General features: G+C 30.6%; 2 protein-coding genes across 3 annotated transcripts; both read right to left on the bottom strand.

Moving 5' to 3' along the window:
- Positions 1-754: 754 nt before the first annotated feature.
- On the bottom strand, positions 755-5,641 carry LOC137836883 (uncharacterized). Of its 2 annotated transcripts, XM_068645661.1 has the most exons (10): positions 5,158-5,641; positions 4,282-4,448; positions 3,926-4,024; positions 3,722-3,790; positions 3,511-3,651; positions 3,333-3,422; positions 2,674-2,841; positions 1,584-1,659; positions 1,429-1,506; positions 755-1,311 (listed from the first exon to the last, which is right to left on the bottom strand). In XM_068645661.1, the coding sequence occupies exons 1-10, from the start codon at positions 5,537-5,539 to the stop codon at positions 1,295-1,297; spliced, it is 1,287 nt and encodes a 428-aa protein (XP_068501762.1). In that variant the 5' UTR covers positions 5,540-5,641; the 3' UTR covers positions 755-1,294. The 2 variants fall into 2 exon arrangements, with proteins under 2 accessions (XP_068501762.1, XP_068501761.1); XM_068645660.1 differs by having other exon boundaries at positions 755-1,506.
- Positions 5,642-6,822: 1,181 nt separating this feature from the next.
- On the bottom strand, positions 6,823-10,110 carry LOC137836882 (uncharacterized). Its single transcript, XM_068645659.1, has 5 exons — positions 9,774-10,110; positions 9,615-9,664; positions 8,279-8,402; positions 7,984-8,091; positions 6,823-7,669 (listed from the first exon to the last, which is right to left on the bottom strand). The coding sequence occupies exons 1-5, from the start codon at positions 9,949-9,951 to the stop codon at positions 7,023-7,025; spliced, it is 1,107 nt and encodes a 368-aa protein (XP_068501760.1). The 5' UTR covers positions 9,952-10,110; the 3' UTR covers positions 6,823-7,022.
- Positions 10,111-16,050: the final 5,940 nt, after the last annotated feature.

Genomic DNA, 16,050 nt, shown 5'->3' with positions numbered 1-16,050 from the left:
TCAATTTTTTCTTGCTTATTGCTTCTGATTATTACCACTTTTAATTTCCAACTCATAATAAAATTGAGCTAAAGTTCAATGAATAGTTCATATATAATTTGATTCTTTTAACCATAAATATATTATATAAGTTTTAAATTGCATGTTTTTAGTTTCTTAATTAAAATTAGGATGAAAATAAGGAGATATGAAAAAAAAATGGTTAATGGATAGAATTTTTTTTAAATGAATCATGATGAATAAAAAATTTGGAATAATTTTTTAATGAATCAAAATAAATTAATAAATTATTTTTATCCTATACATTATAATCTGAATTAAAATTTAGGTAAGAATGTCACTCCTATACTTTATACTAGAATTTCAAATATTGTTGTTACTTGTGTTCATCAATCCCACTTTTCTTATGCCATATAGCTATATATTCATTTTATTGTTTTTTTTTATTGTTTTGACTAAATATTAGTTATAAGGATCTATTAAGATAGATGATGATTTCATTTGATGTGACTTACCATTCCTTTCAATCTTTAGGATTGGTTTGGTGGTCTCTAAAGTTTGAGGAGTGTCTATAGGTCAAATGTTGAGCAAGTTGGCCTTAACCACTTTCTGTATAAGGGTTGAAACATCTTTAAAGTGTCTATATAAAGGTTGATATACTCCTAAAGTGTCTTACTTTATTTTATTTAGTTGTTGCTTATAAAAAATATATATTATTTTCAGTTTTATCATAGTCAAGAGAAGGTCTAGGATCTAATGTAAACTATCTTTTAGAAAGATATCATTTGTGCTTTCATTTGTTTATAGTAGAGAATGATTACTTCTATTGCAAATATATATACATGCTCTGAGAGAAGAGAACAATGGGAAACTGATGCAGGCAGCATAACAAAACCTTAGTCACCTGCTTCAAGACATAGGTGCTGCTGACACAAAGTGTTCAATTGGATGAACTATAATTTAGTTGTCCAATAATGCCAAAATCAGAGATGACACCTTAAATTTTGAAGAAAATGCATGCAACATGTTTGATTTAAATCCCAATGTAAACCCTCAGTTCATAGGCCAAAAGCATTTGAAAGAAGGAAATGGAGAGCTACTTCCATCCAAGATGCATTTAGAATCATGATGGTGAAATTAACAGACACTTGGTGATTGCAGTAACAATTCTGTGAGTGAGTGCTGTTGTGCAATCATGTTAACCCTTTGGCGCAACCTAACTCAACAACTTCAATGTCATTGTGTAGAGCAAAATATAAGCTGCCCTTTTCCATGTCTCTGGCCAGATCATAATCTACTCTAGCATCATAACTGCAGGGAGAACAAAAGTTCACAATTTGAATGAGTATTATTACAACTTGAATACATTATTACTAGTTCATTTCTCAACTATAAATTCTTGAATTTCTATTCCTGTATGCCGAGCACCTCCTTGTACTCTCAACAGAATTTCATCTCCAACTTTGAGTGAGGTCACTGGAATGGCTGTTTTTAACACTGTATTACCTGAATAGGGAAATACACAACACTTTAGCAAACTCAACAAACTAAGAGAAAATAGAAGGAAAAAATGATTACATTACCTTGTGGGGGACAAACTAATGCAACTGTTTCTGCATTTTGTAAGAGGATGCTGATAGTTTGAGTATCTGATTCTATCTGAAATGAAACAATTATTATTACCAGATCAGATTTTTGGATAGGTATCAGCAAACAGCAATAAAAGGACCTGAAATAGTGATAACGAAGTTACTGCCACACAATGTGTAGTAAAAAAATTGCTTGATGTTTTCATGAGACATAGCACTATCTCTAAGAACTTATCCGCAATCCGCAATAGGAGAAAAAGAGTGAGTGAAGGTGTTTGGAGGACAGAAGAGATACTTATATTTAGAAGAACCAACCTTGACCTACAGGGCTACATGCTCTCAACCACCATGTAAATAATGTTGTGCAAGGAAAGGAGAAACATTACGTGAATCAAGATAATGTTGGAAAACTCAAAATTACAACACAATGTTCATCCTTAATATTATGAAATACTACTTTATGACACCTTGGTTTCATTACAAGTGCTAAAGAAGGGGAAATTTGAGAACTCTCAAAGCTAATTTAGAACTACTTAAAATAAGATAACCATATAAATTCAGGTTATTATAAAACTAGGTTTAACCCAAACTTCCATTAAAAATTGTTTTAAGCCACTTTTTATCTTTCTGGTTTTAAATTAAAAACACCTGACATGTTTACTGACTGATAAATGAGTGGTTTTTGCAATTTTATCTTATCCAATAAAACCAGATGAGGAGGACAAGGGCAAAATGAAGAGGAAGAGAGAGCAAAATAAAAAAAATAGTTGGATCAAGAAAAAGATCAACATTGAAATTGGTTTTTTAAGAATCAATTTTATCTCAAAATTAGTTTCCATGAGAAATTTTGTTAAAAACTGACCCATTGCGCTTTGATATCTAGTTTTTACGAGTTTCCATACACCTCTAAGGAGAAGTTATAATCTCAGTGTATTATCAACTGCTACATCTTTCAAGAATATGTTTTAGATTAACTTGACATATTCCACAGCAAGTGCACTATAGCACACTCATTGAAGAAATCAAGCTAAAAATCATTAAGAAACACTTTTCAATCATTTTTTTCAGTAATGCATTCACAAACCTTTGCCTCCACTAGGATTAGTGGTCTACTTTCTATCTTTACACGCCCAACAATTGCAATTCGTTGGTGACCCTTCTGATCAACAACAATCACTTCTTTTCCTGACTTTAATTCTGACAGGTAGGATGTTCTGCTTCCTGGAACAGCAACATAGGCATGCACTGGTCCCTGTTATGATAAGTGATTGGTTAGAAAAGGTTCATACAACTTCTCCAGACAGCATCATTAACATTTTAACTGGAAACTCCAAAACATTGTGAATGCAAAAAGTACAAAAAAAAACACATTAGAAACATCAAACTTTCAGCTTCAAGAAAGTAATTAGGCTGAACTAACCTTACAAAATGAGACATGCAAGGATAGAAAATATTCAGCTATCAAGTGACTAGAACTTCTAGAACATATAAATTTTATTCAACGTTCATGAAAAATAAGGGGAAACAATTATCATGACTAATGTACTGCTAAATAAAAGCTTGGCCTTGGAAGGTGAGTATTATGCACACAACACCATAACTGATACCTTTTCCCAAAAGGGATGTGATGTGATGGCTGTTCTCACACTGTCACCACATTGAATTGTGATGAAAAGGGAGATGATTTTACCCAAGATCAAAGGAAATGAATATATTAATTTCAAGTTTGTGTGCACAACTTACTGCATTCACCCGGAAAGGCCTACTTGCAATGTAATTTGACTCCAAGCATTCTGAGTGAACAAGAAATAATCCTCTGGCAAAAGATCCAACCTGTTGCAAATATTTGGACAATAAGAATGGAAGCTTCACTGATTAGCCAAGAAATAATTTAAATGTTGCAGAGGAAACTGATACATACCAGAAGTCCTTCACCAGGTCTCATGAGACTGCAGAGATCTACACAAACGCGATCCCCCATTCCAGTCCCTTGAATATGTGTCACAGTGGCTTTGGTCAAGCTCAGTAGATTGCTTTCTTCCATTCTTCTGTCAAAATAAGCCTGAAAGTTTCCAACTGAAATAAGAGGTAACGCCTAATTACTGAAGAAGTCTCATCTAGGTACAGAATACCTTTAGCTCGAGAACAGGTTCAACATCTTCAATTTTCATTACTATGCCATCTAAACCATGTTCAAGCGCCTACAAAATCCAAGGGTTGTAACTGTGAGAACAGACTTAAGGCTGAAAGAAAAAGACTAGTATTATATATACAGTCACACACACAAGCTTCAACTCTGTAAAATTTACTTCATTAATTAGTCTCCTTGTATATACCTCAAGAAACAACTGAGCTTCAGATGTATTATTAGAGATGGCAAACACTGTCTTTTGGCTTCTTTGAAAAGCAGCTATTATATTTTCAGCAGGAATTACCTGAGAAAATTAAACAAAGAAAATTAGAAATGTACTGAAAAAAAGCTATATTACACTTTTAAAAGACAGTGGATTTTGTTGCAGCAATTGAAGTCAGAGAAGATCAAACCATAAAAAAAAATGGTTTTTGAGGTGATGCAGTCAAAGTCATAGAGTTAAAATTGATATAAAAATAAACTATAGACAAAATCATTCATGGATAACAACTGTGCAAACTATTCCATCATAATTGTTATAGCAACCTACAATGAACATACCTGCCAATCTAGTAAATTAACTACAATGCTCTCTGCGTGCTCATCCTCTGGTCTAAGTCCCTCTAGTTCCTCTGGGTTCGAAACGTCAAAAATTGTGGCTACCCTTTTATTCTGTTCATCCAAAACCTCTTCCTCATTAACAAAAAGTGGGCATATTACTGCAATTTCTGTACCCCATCAAGACCAAAATTTCAAATTCATACAATTAGACATGGTAGTAGTATTATATACCGGTCCACCAATAATACAAACTCGAGCACGAAAATGTATTGTGCACAAAACAATTATGGTCATCTTATCTTATTTATGGTTAGCATAACACTAAAGGGATTTCATTTTGACTTTCTACACACAAAAAATCAGTACAAAACATTTTCCCACTATCATGTATTAACAAATCGAAGCTCACCAGAATGAATTCTTCAATCATGGTCCACATTCATTTTACATTGGCAGCCAAGAGCTTAACATAGCTCTCCTCCTTTACTAGGATTACGACCAGCTATGAAAAGGGAGAGAGGAAGACCAAGAAAGAAACACATTGGAGAAAGTTGTTTAGAGGGGTCTCATAGTAAATAATATCTCTAAAAATCTCATCTTTAAAGGAGCAGAATAGCATAGTGTGATTCATGAAACCAACCTCACCTAATAGCATAAGGCTTTTGTTGTATGTTTTGTTTGCAACTTGAATCATTGATTTTTCATGTATGACAAGATTCATAAGTTCTATAATTATCATTTCCAAAGTCATTCATAGTGATGGATTCCTAATTGATTGAGATTGTAAATATTCTTACATTTGCAGGCAATCCAAATTAAATTCTTCCAAAAATACACAAATGGGAGATAGAATTGCCTTCCAAATGAAGAACTTACCCGACCATTCTCGAGCAAGTTGTCGATGGTGTGATGGGAAAACAAAAGTGTTCCATCCTCTCTCTACAGCCGCAGTCATGACCTGCTTGTTTGAGGTCCATATCCACACTCTCTTGGATGGTTTACCACTCTCATCCAACGATGTCCAAGAAGGAGAAGAAGGAGACGGCATTGAAGAACAAGGACTATTATGCCTGTGCTGCAAAAGGGTCTTCCCAGAATGAAGAGAATTGAAGTTGGAACAATGGTTTGTGGCTCGAAGGTTTGGAGAGTCTGTGGAGAACCAAGACAATTGGAGAAAAGTGGTCGGTGAAACAGAGAAAGATGAAGAAGGTCCAATTGAAGAGAAGTGAGAGATGCAAATATGAGAGAGCAGTGCCATCCTATGTTGTTGTTGTACTCTGCAACAGCAACTAGTGACTGTGTCAGCAACAACCTCATTTCTTTTTCTTTTTTTCCTATTTTGTCTGCTTCAGTCACGTGATATTTCTTTTTGGTGTTCCATAATCGCTTTTATTTGCTGCACCCTGATATAGATAAAATCTAAATTGTCTTTCTTTCAATGGAAAAGTCTTTCAGATTAAATAATTTAGTATAAGATTCAGTTTACTTACTTATCATACGTGTAGAAAGCATGCTAGTTGAATAGGAAAACTTATATTTTGAATGGTGAATTCATAAACATTTAAAAAATATAATATAATATTTAAAAAATATATCATAAAACATGTAAAAATATTAAAAAAAATATTGTGTTAATTAGATTAGGTTAATATTATAATTATTCGACTGGGCTGGGTTATACGGTTTAATCACTTTGTCAAATGAAAGAAAAAAATTAAAATTAGAGTTTTATAAAATCAATTCAAGTTATATGGCCCAGTTTATAACTAAAACCTAAATTTTGATATAAAACCGTTTCAAGATTCATATGATTCACATGATATAGTTGCATTTATATTCTCTACTGAGACTCATAATTTTATATTATATACTTGCATTTTTTTTTTCTCATTCTCTTTTATAAGTGTCTGATAAATTGATGGGTGTGCCAATATCATTTTTGTTACTACATCATATAGGCCATATGGGCCTGAATTTTATCAATTTCTAATAATGGGTAAATTCTTCTTGCACCTTTATATTTTCTTTCTACACCCCATACTGCCAAAATTACCAAAATTATCCTCATATTCTCACTTTTTTTTTTTAATTTCAGAAATGTGTAATTCAGAGATTTTTTATATTACAAATCCCTGAAGTTATTATTTGTGATTTTTATATTTTGGAATACAAAATTAGTATTTTGAATTGTAAGGTCCAAAATGCAAATTTTGTATTCTAGAAATCAAAAATACAAATTTTGTATTATGTTTTATGTAATATGAAATATAAAATTTGTATTTTGGATTGTAAAATCTAAAATACATATTTTACATTCTGATTGTATACTCTAAAATATAAATATTAATAAAACCTAACTTAAAAAGGTAATTTTAGTTATTGTTTTTTTTTTAAGTATAGAAATAGAAGAAGAAACACATGAAGATGAAAATGCAGGAAGGCATTCACAAATAAAGAAGTATGATATCAAATCAATAATAATAGTAATAATAATAAATGATAACTAGTATAATACAGACTAATCTTTTTCTAACTGTACTCTTTTAGAAAAAAATGCATTCTATAGGAGAATATGATAACCATAACATAGTTTGTAAAGATGAAATAACAATAGATGCAGAAAATTGAAATATGACATCATTCAGTTCAATGAAGCAAGGCCAAGTTTGCATGAACACAAGAGGAGTCATGCTACCAACAAGCACATAAAAAAAAAAATGGGTGAGAGCACAGAATTGGAATTAGAATTGTGAAAAGGAATGTGGAATTTTGGTGGAAAACTTGAGCAACAAGACATGTTTGTAAGGGTTTTGTGGGGTGACAATAGTTGATGGAAAGTTAGGGTGATTGACAGAGTCAGGGAATGCTTGACTCTCCAAACACAGTGCTGAACGTGGCTGATAAACAAACCCCCCTTTTCCCTTCTCATTCTTCACAAAATTAGCAGTGTAGAACTGCAAACCAGGAGCATTTGTGAACACTTTCATCACTCTCCCTGACTTCTTATCCACCACTATGGCACCAAGCTTGATCTCTTTCCCTTTTGCACCATCAAGAACATAGTTGATGTCATAGCCATTGGTCTTAGGCAATTGGTTGATCCTTTCCCCAACAATGTGTGGTTCAAGGAAGTCATATGGGGTTCCCTTCACAGAAGCAAATTTGCCAGTGGGAATGAGATGATCATCCAAAAGGGTCACTTGGGATCCAAAGATCTGCACCACTTCATCTAGAATATTGCCACTGTTGTGGTTTCCTAGGTTCCAGTATGCATGGTTCAACAGATTCACAGGTGTAGGCTTGTTTAGTGCTTTTGCTTTCATCACTATTCTCAATGAGTTTTTTCCTAGAATGTAGCTCACACTTACTATCAGGTCCCCTGGAAATCCTGAAACACAAATATTGAATCATCATTAGCATAACTGTCTGATAATTGGTGGCCTAATAAGTTCAACAAATTGTATTAGACTAAATTTTAAATTGTTCTGATACTATATTTAGAAATGTACAAATATAATTGGTATGTTTTCTATTATGTACTAGATAATGTTCTTATCTTTATCTTTAGTCGATGTATAATATTGAACTGATTGAAAAAAAAAATAAGAAGAGAAAGCAAAAGTGTATTTGACCACATAAATACAGGTTTCATGGTTCAGCAAAATGAAAGAAATGAAGTTAACAGATAGCATGCTTAGTTACCTCCTTCACCATCAAAACTGTGGTAACTGAAGGTGACTCTTGGTCTGTCTCCATCTTTTATATACTTTTCCACAGTCCAAAGAACATCACTGAATGCTTTGGGTCCAGCTATAAGTATAAGGTAAGTGAGAAAGCATGAGTTTCTCTTTCTATATGAGAAAACTAAGACTTCAAATTGTTCAATATCATGGACCATAGATTGTAGAAAATTGTGTTGAATAATGTTGCAGCATCATGGACCATAAATTATAGAAAAATTGTGTTCAAAATTATATTTATGGTAAAACATGTGTACCATGAAGTGTGTTGTTTCCTTCATTAGCTACTAATTTGTAATGGATTCCATTCAAAGTGAACTGAGCTCCTCCTATTCTGTTACCAACACGACCAACAGTAGCTCCAAAGTATGATGAATCATTCTGCAAAATGTTTTGCAATTTTAACCACAGTTAATATTATACCTCTTTGTCCCATGATAATTCTCTTGTAGAAAAAGAAAGTGTTAAAATAAATGTTATTTTTAGTTTTCACTTAATCCATTTTTTCTTATAATTTTACTACAAATGCATGAAAAATACTCTTACCCTGATCCTTATATCTAAATGGACCTAATATTGAAATTGTGTTTTTATCTTAACACTTCAAAATCATCTGGTGTTTTTCAGCTGGTACTCTTTCATTTCTACACAAAATATTCTTCATTTTAGTTACTCTATAAAAGAAGAAAGAGAAGTTTGCAATTTTTTATAAAGAAAATGAAGGAGATACAAAATTTTCAAAGTCATTTTCATTGAAATTTTAAATTATAATACTGATTTCGTGTTGAATGCTTCACATTAAAATAAACTTTTATTCAATAAAATATACCAAGATGTTGACTAAACACGTATGGACTTTTCCCTTGATATCTGGATCTATATCAGACACACAAAACTATATTTATCACTTTTTTATAAATTAACAAATTTTTTATATCTCAAAGTCATTCATTGTTGACTTTTTTCCCTCCTTTTATATTTATCTTCTGTTCCTCGTATTTATGATATGGTTAAATCAATTTATTGTGAACTTTCTATGCAGAAAATTCAAATTTTAGTGTTGAGACTTGAATAAAAAAATTTACTCTGTCATTAAAATGAAAAAGATCTTGGTATTTTTCAACAAACATCTCTAGAAAACTATTAGAAGAAAATATATATAAGAACTCAACTGACTTCTTTACACTAATTAAAATTAGTTTATGCAAAAATTAAAAATAAAAAGTTAAATAAGCTATATAAGAGGGTTCTAATAAACTAATTTTAATTATATAAAAGTTAAAATTCATGTTTTTTTCTTATTCTTTTCTTCTAAACTTGTCAAAAATATGTCCTTAGTCTCAATTCATGTCGAATGTTGAAAATCCCACATCGACTAAAGATTAGGACATTTCATCGTATATAAGTGGGTGCAACCCTCATCCCATGAGCCAGTTTTATAAAGTTGAGTTAAGCTTAAAAACCTATTTTTTAACATTGAAGAGCATTATTATTGGAAGAAGAAGAAAACTGTATCCATATCTCATATCTTTTACAAAAAAAAAAAGCATAATATATAATTATATAATGAAATATTTACATGTTATGACTTACAGTGTATGCCTTGGGAGAATCATATCCAAGAACAATATCACCCAACACTCCTTCATGGTGAAAGAAAACATAGTTAATGTCCTAAAATGAATAAAAACAGAAAAAAAAAAAAACAATTATAGTGAAAAGGTTTGAACACAAAGGAAGATGCAAGTGTACCATTTTTATCAGGAAGTATGAGGGACACAAGTGTTGCACCCCAGTTGGTGACCTTTATAGAAAGATCATCTTTTTTGAGCTCAAATAACCTGATATGATCCTTCTTCTTATGAGAGCCATGGACAAACCCAGAAGTAGCTAAGAAGAGAAGACTCAACAAGACAAAGATCTTGGTCATTGTATTATAGTACCAAGCATTTAAGGAAACTGAGAATGGTGTTTTCTGGGCTTATAGAGCTAGGAGGGATAGCAAGAGAAAAACCTAATATGAAGGGAAAACAAATAAAGTGCATAAATCAATGATAAAAGTTTAGTTGTTTGAAGCTTTTGCAATTTCAATATAATTAAAAGAAAATTCAAACTAGATCTAATTGGATAATAAATTTGTGGAGTCAAGTTGACTGAGTGGTTCTTAGTTGTCATCATGTGCTGTAATACTAATACCAACTCAACAAATTTAAATAATTCTTGAACTTTTTAGGATTTAATTTAAGTTTTCCAAATTTTATTTTGATATATAGTTTTTTATTGGAGGGGGAAAATTCCATGTAATCGAAAAATATAAGTAATAGTTACATTTTGGAAGAAAAAAAAGGATGGTCCTTTTATAAAATATTTTTAAAAAAATTATGAGATTTTTTTTGCTTGTTCTTATTAAATATTATGAATACGTATTTTTTATTAATGAATAATAAAAAATTAAAAACCAATGAAAGTAAATTTGGTATATTAATAACATTTAAAAAAAAATCAACAGAACTAACTAAATTCATTATTTTAATTGACACGTGTTTTTGTTAGATATTAAGAACTAAAGGGAGTAATAATATATTTGCAAGTAAAATGGAAATGGATTTTTAAAACACTTAAAGAAAACCCCACAAAATATTAGACATATTTTTTATATTATTATACTGTTGTTAATTCGGCAAATTCTTACTTTCAGTAAGATTAAATACGAAATTAATTCCTTTTTTAATAATGAATAAACAAGATGTCTATTTCAATAAGTTTAAGTGGTCATTTAATCTTCTAAGTCCCTCTTAAAATATTATTTTAATTATGATTAAATAACTTGTTTGCATAATTTATTGATTAATAAATTAATAAATGTACATTATCAATACTTTTTATTTATTTATTTATCTATCTATATATAGCCGCCGCCGGCCCTCATTGATTGGGGGCAAATTATGATTCAAATTATCTTCTTAAACTATCCAATAAGAATATTAATTAATACTAATTACATCATATGTTAGTAAGAAAACTATTATAAAAAAAAGTTCTTGTTTGATATTTGGATTTTTGACCAAAATTGTAATTTCATCTCCAACTTAAACATTGAAATGGAAATGAAACTACCACTTTATCTAGAGAGAAAAAAAAACTATTAGATGTTCATGTCAATGAAAATTTGTCTTATTATAAATACATTTCAATATTATAAAGTTACATCACCAAAAAAAAAAAATATATATATATATATATATATATTAATGATATGAATATTAAAAAATCGTGCAGAGTTTTTTTTTTTTTTTTACTCTTGATACCTCTAATGAAAACCAGTAAACATATATAATAATCAAGTTATGTTGTTGTTTAGATAAAAAGGCAAAAGGGATTCAAGTGTATACAAAAGGTGAAGCCAAAATTCCCTTGGCTTGCTGGTTGAAAAATAAAAACACTTGTTATGGTTAAAGAGTTATTCAAATTCCTTTATTCAAGTTCAACATGCAATTTTTAAATGAAAGATAACAAGGGAATAGAAATGAAAAAGATGGATTGATGTAAAATTCTTGAATAAGGGGCTCAATGGTTTGGGCTAGTTGAGTCTAAAACCAAAATTCCAAAAATGGATTTCCTTTTACATCTCAATGTTTTTGTTTTGTACTCCTATAAATATTGCAACTCCTATTTTACCCTTGTTATAGGAAGACTTGTATAATTCAAAATTAGGCTTATGAATTGGAAAGCTCCTTATGCACAATTCATAACTTATTCCAAAATTTTACTTAGGTATAGCAAAATATAATAAAATAAAATATTTAATGGATATTCTAATCCTATTATAAAAGGATAAACTATATGTGTCACAAAAAAGTCATAGACCAAATAATACAACTCATAGACATCCTGCATCTACTTTACATATGAGCTAATACATCATATTGATGGTGGATATAAAATGACAAAACTGAAGGTTTTAGGAGAATGATCACCTAAATTAGGAATCAAAAAACATGGTGGCTTCCTTTTGGCAAAGGTCCTTCATTTCCATCCCAACAAGTTGAAACATAACAGATTTTCATCATTGAAAACATATACATCTAACAAAAATATAGCAAATTATGAAGTTCGGACACTCCTCTTAAATGACGTGTCGGTGTTCGATACCGTACACCGACACTCGTATGACACCTGTAGGACACGTATCCGTGAAGTGTCCAATTCAAAAAGTAATTCAGAAGATAATTCTAGTACGGTTCTAACACAATTTTAAAAAAGAAAAATACATTAATTTTCTCAAAATTCAAACTTTATTGTATAAATTGCTATGATGATTATAAAAATAAGAAACAAATCCTTGTGAACCAATCATGAAAAACATCTACTCCAAAAAATAATCTGGAACATACTTGTGCACATAAATCTTTATTGTCAATTTATATAATTCATAATTATAATATATAGATTTGTGTCCATGTGTCCTACATTTTAGAGATTTTATGTACTGTGTCGTATCAGTGTTTGTGCTACATAGATAGCAAATTGTAATTCATATGAACAAGACCCCAAATAGCATAATTTTGACATGTAACTTAAAAGCATTTGCGACTATCATCATGTATTTTTGAGGTGCCTCTAAAGAGAGAGGGTTATTTGGTGCTTGTCTTCCTTTCCTCTTCATTGATACCTATGCTTTAAGAACAACATGTTGCATATCATTGTTGTTGTCTTGTGTGTACTTGTATGCTAGTTCTACCACATCCAGGGACAAGAACTAGAAAAAACTTTGACCTCACAAAATGCTTTAAACTTTTGTTTACAACCTTTTTAGACATAGCTTTGGGCATTGTACCCAATCAGAATAAGAAAAATAGGCTTTAGGTATCTTATGTTTTATCAATGTCCAAACATTTATTTGGGCTATACAAAAATGTTCTTCTACATCTACACTATCTTATTTAAAAATAATTATATTCCTATGGTTCCATATCATCCATATAATTCTTATCTACATTCATTTGCACACTCTATTTTGTTTTTTTTCAAGTTCATAAGGTGAAATTGTTGGAAGTTTTCAATTAGATGTTCATCATGTACAAATTTCAATCCTACTTAGTTATCACACATAATCATAGTCATAATTTGGAATTGAACAATTCGTAATAAACTACTTCTAAATTGTACAATTCATATGTAACTTTCAAATCCATAAGTTTATACAATCCAAAAGTTATTTTAAAAGTCTATTCTAGATTTCACATTCAAAAGTCATTTTTTTCAAAAAATAAACGACTTTTAGATTTTTATAATTTAGAATAGGCTTTGTAAAATTTATAATTACACAATATGAAATTACTCTTTAAAAAAACACTTCTTAATTTTATAATTTGAAAAATTCCTATATCACATAACCCAAAAGAGAGACTAACCGAGACAGTGGATGTCTAAGGTTAATTTTGTGTTTTAAACAATCCTTGGGATACAAAAGGAAACCATAGGGGTGAAAAAGAAATACTCTTCCCAAAAACCATTCTCAAACTAATTTAGGAAAATTCTTCTTACACCATATCAATTTCAAGCCGCAGTCAATCTGTCATTAAAAATGACGAAAATGTTTCTGTGAAATGACAAAAATATCTTAAATGAAATAAGAGTGTGGATAAAAATATACTTCTAGATCTCCTTTTCTTGAATACTTCTGGATTTAAATTTCCTAAAGAAAAATTCAATTTTGAAAATTCTTTTTTGTAATGCATTTTCAGATTGTGTGTTTTAGAAATTTTTTTCCATAATACATTTTTGATTTCCGAAATTCTTTTCCAAAATGTATTTTCAGAATTTATGTTCTGGATTTTTTTTCTCATAATATATTTTTTGCATTTTGGATTTCCTTTTCTGAAACAAAAATTTAACTTTTGAATTATAATTTTTGAATTCTGGATATTCAAATCCAAAATAAAAAATAATTTTGAAAAAAATGAATAATGATAGGGTTAGGTTGAAATTGATATGGTGCAGGAAGAACTTGCCACCAATTTACCTAAAAAAGCCCACTTCATATGCTTATATCCATCAGCAAGGAACAGTGGGAAACCAAAACCATAATATTACCAATTAATCCCTCCAGATTCAAACATAAATAAAAGTAGTTAATTCTGTTATTAATGAATATATTTTTAACTAATTTCATTTAACAAAAGAAAGTTTTGTTCTTCATGTTTTCTTCATTGAAACTTGATATCAATAATTAAAAAAATCATTAAAAATAAACAGAAAGATATTCTTGGGCTGGTGTTATTAATCAGAGTGAAACTAGTTAATTTTTTTTTTATATTTTAGTCCATCATTTTATATTTTGGTTTTATTTCAATGCAAAAATCTAAACTACAATAAAATGTGTAAGGTTTTAACTTTTGAATGGCAAAATATATAAAAATATGAAAGTAAATAAAAATATGTAATTCTTTTATCATATCATTAGTCCTGTGTATTTATTGTTATTATCTCACATCTCCAATCCACATCAACATCATCCATCACATAAACATGTTAAATTTGCAATCAACTAATAACATTGTTGAAAATATTCAAAATTCTGAAAATAATATCAAAGTATACAATTAACTCAAATTAATTATATTGAATAATATAATTTATTCATGCCACTTGCCCATATATGAACTAATAGCAATAACTCCTTTTATTTATGTCTATCATCGGAATAAGCTGGGGGGTTGGGGTTGGATAGCAGCATCTCGAAGGCGGGCTCAAAGTTTTATTGTTAACTCGGTTTATATTAAGGTAAGAAAGTGATGGGGAGTTCTCTCCGATCTACTGTAGGTTGTGGAGGTGTAAAGTATTGCCTTTTGTTGTATTTTTGGCCTGAAGGGTGTTGGAGAATAGGATTGCGACTAGGGTTAATTTGGTAAGGCGCGGGGTGGTGGTTGAAAACCCTGTATGCTGCTTGTGTGGGAAGGTTGAAGAGTCGCCGAGTCACTTGTTCTCCGTTTCTGACTTTGCTTGGAGGGTCTGGTGTCTTTGCTTTGAGTGGCTTGGAGTGTCATTCGTAATCCATTTGGATCATATGCAAAATTTTATCCAATTCAGGTTGAGTCAGGCATCTGATTCGATTAATGATGTTTGGGGGGGCAATTTGAGTTGGAATTGTGAGTGAAATTTGGAAGTATAGGAACTCGATCGTCTTTAATGGAGGAGTGACAGATGTATTAGAAGTTTTTGCCTCGGCGCAAGTAAAGGTGTGGTCTTGGATTTCTGCAAAGTACCGCGTAGTTTATTTTTCCTACCCTTGTTGGGTTCTGGATCCTTTGACTTGTATACGGCTGATTCGGTAAAGCTAGTTAGCGCTTGATTTGGTTGGTCTTTTGTCTGGTTGTTCTAAGTGTCAAGTTAGATCTTAGATTCTATGTATTCTTGTAAAAGGGTTGGACCATCCCTGAAGTGCTTCCCATTTATTTATTTTTTATTACTGATAAAAAAAACATTGGAATAAGCTTCACATTCAGAAATTTTGAATCACATTATAAAAACATAAGCAAAAACTAAAACTTAAAATATTTGTAATTTTTATTGTAGCCATGAATAAAGATTATTATAAAAAATGTATATATCCAAAAGAAGGGTACATGATATCTTGATATGTACGAAAAATGTTAAATAATTCTTTGCTGATAGCAAAGTTTGAGTTGGGCCAAAACCCTGCAGTTTTGTTGTGAATCCAGGCTACAAACCTGATCAGATCAAAGAACCAAAAATACTTGTTTAATTAATAAAATAATTTATTTGGTTCATAGTTTAAACCTCTTGTGAATTATTAAATTATTTTTTAAATGATAAGTACGAAAATGAAGTTATCTATACACATCAAGTTGTACGAAGGAATCTTAAAAATGGAAAACGATTTCCATTTTCTCTGCTAATGTTTTATTTTTGTGTGTGAAAATTCTGACCCTCTTGTTGCTCCAGGAGTCACCTTACGTTGGACATTCCAGCTAGCTTCAACTTGCATTCTAAGGTTTCATGTCTC

The sequence above is a fragment of the Phaseolus vulgaris genome, chromosome 4 (assembly GCF_000499845.2).
Source record: "Phaseolus vulgaris cultivar G19833 chromosome 4, P. vulgaris v2.0, whole genome shotgun sequence".
Classification (NCBI taxonomy): Eukaryota; Viridiplantae; Streptophyta; class Magnoliopsida; order Fabales; family Fabaceae; genus Phaseolus; species Phaseolus vulgaris.
Note: the sequence above shows the minus strand (reverse complement) of the source record. Positions and strands in the feature narration are given on the sequence as shown.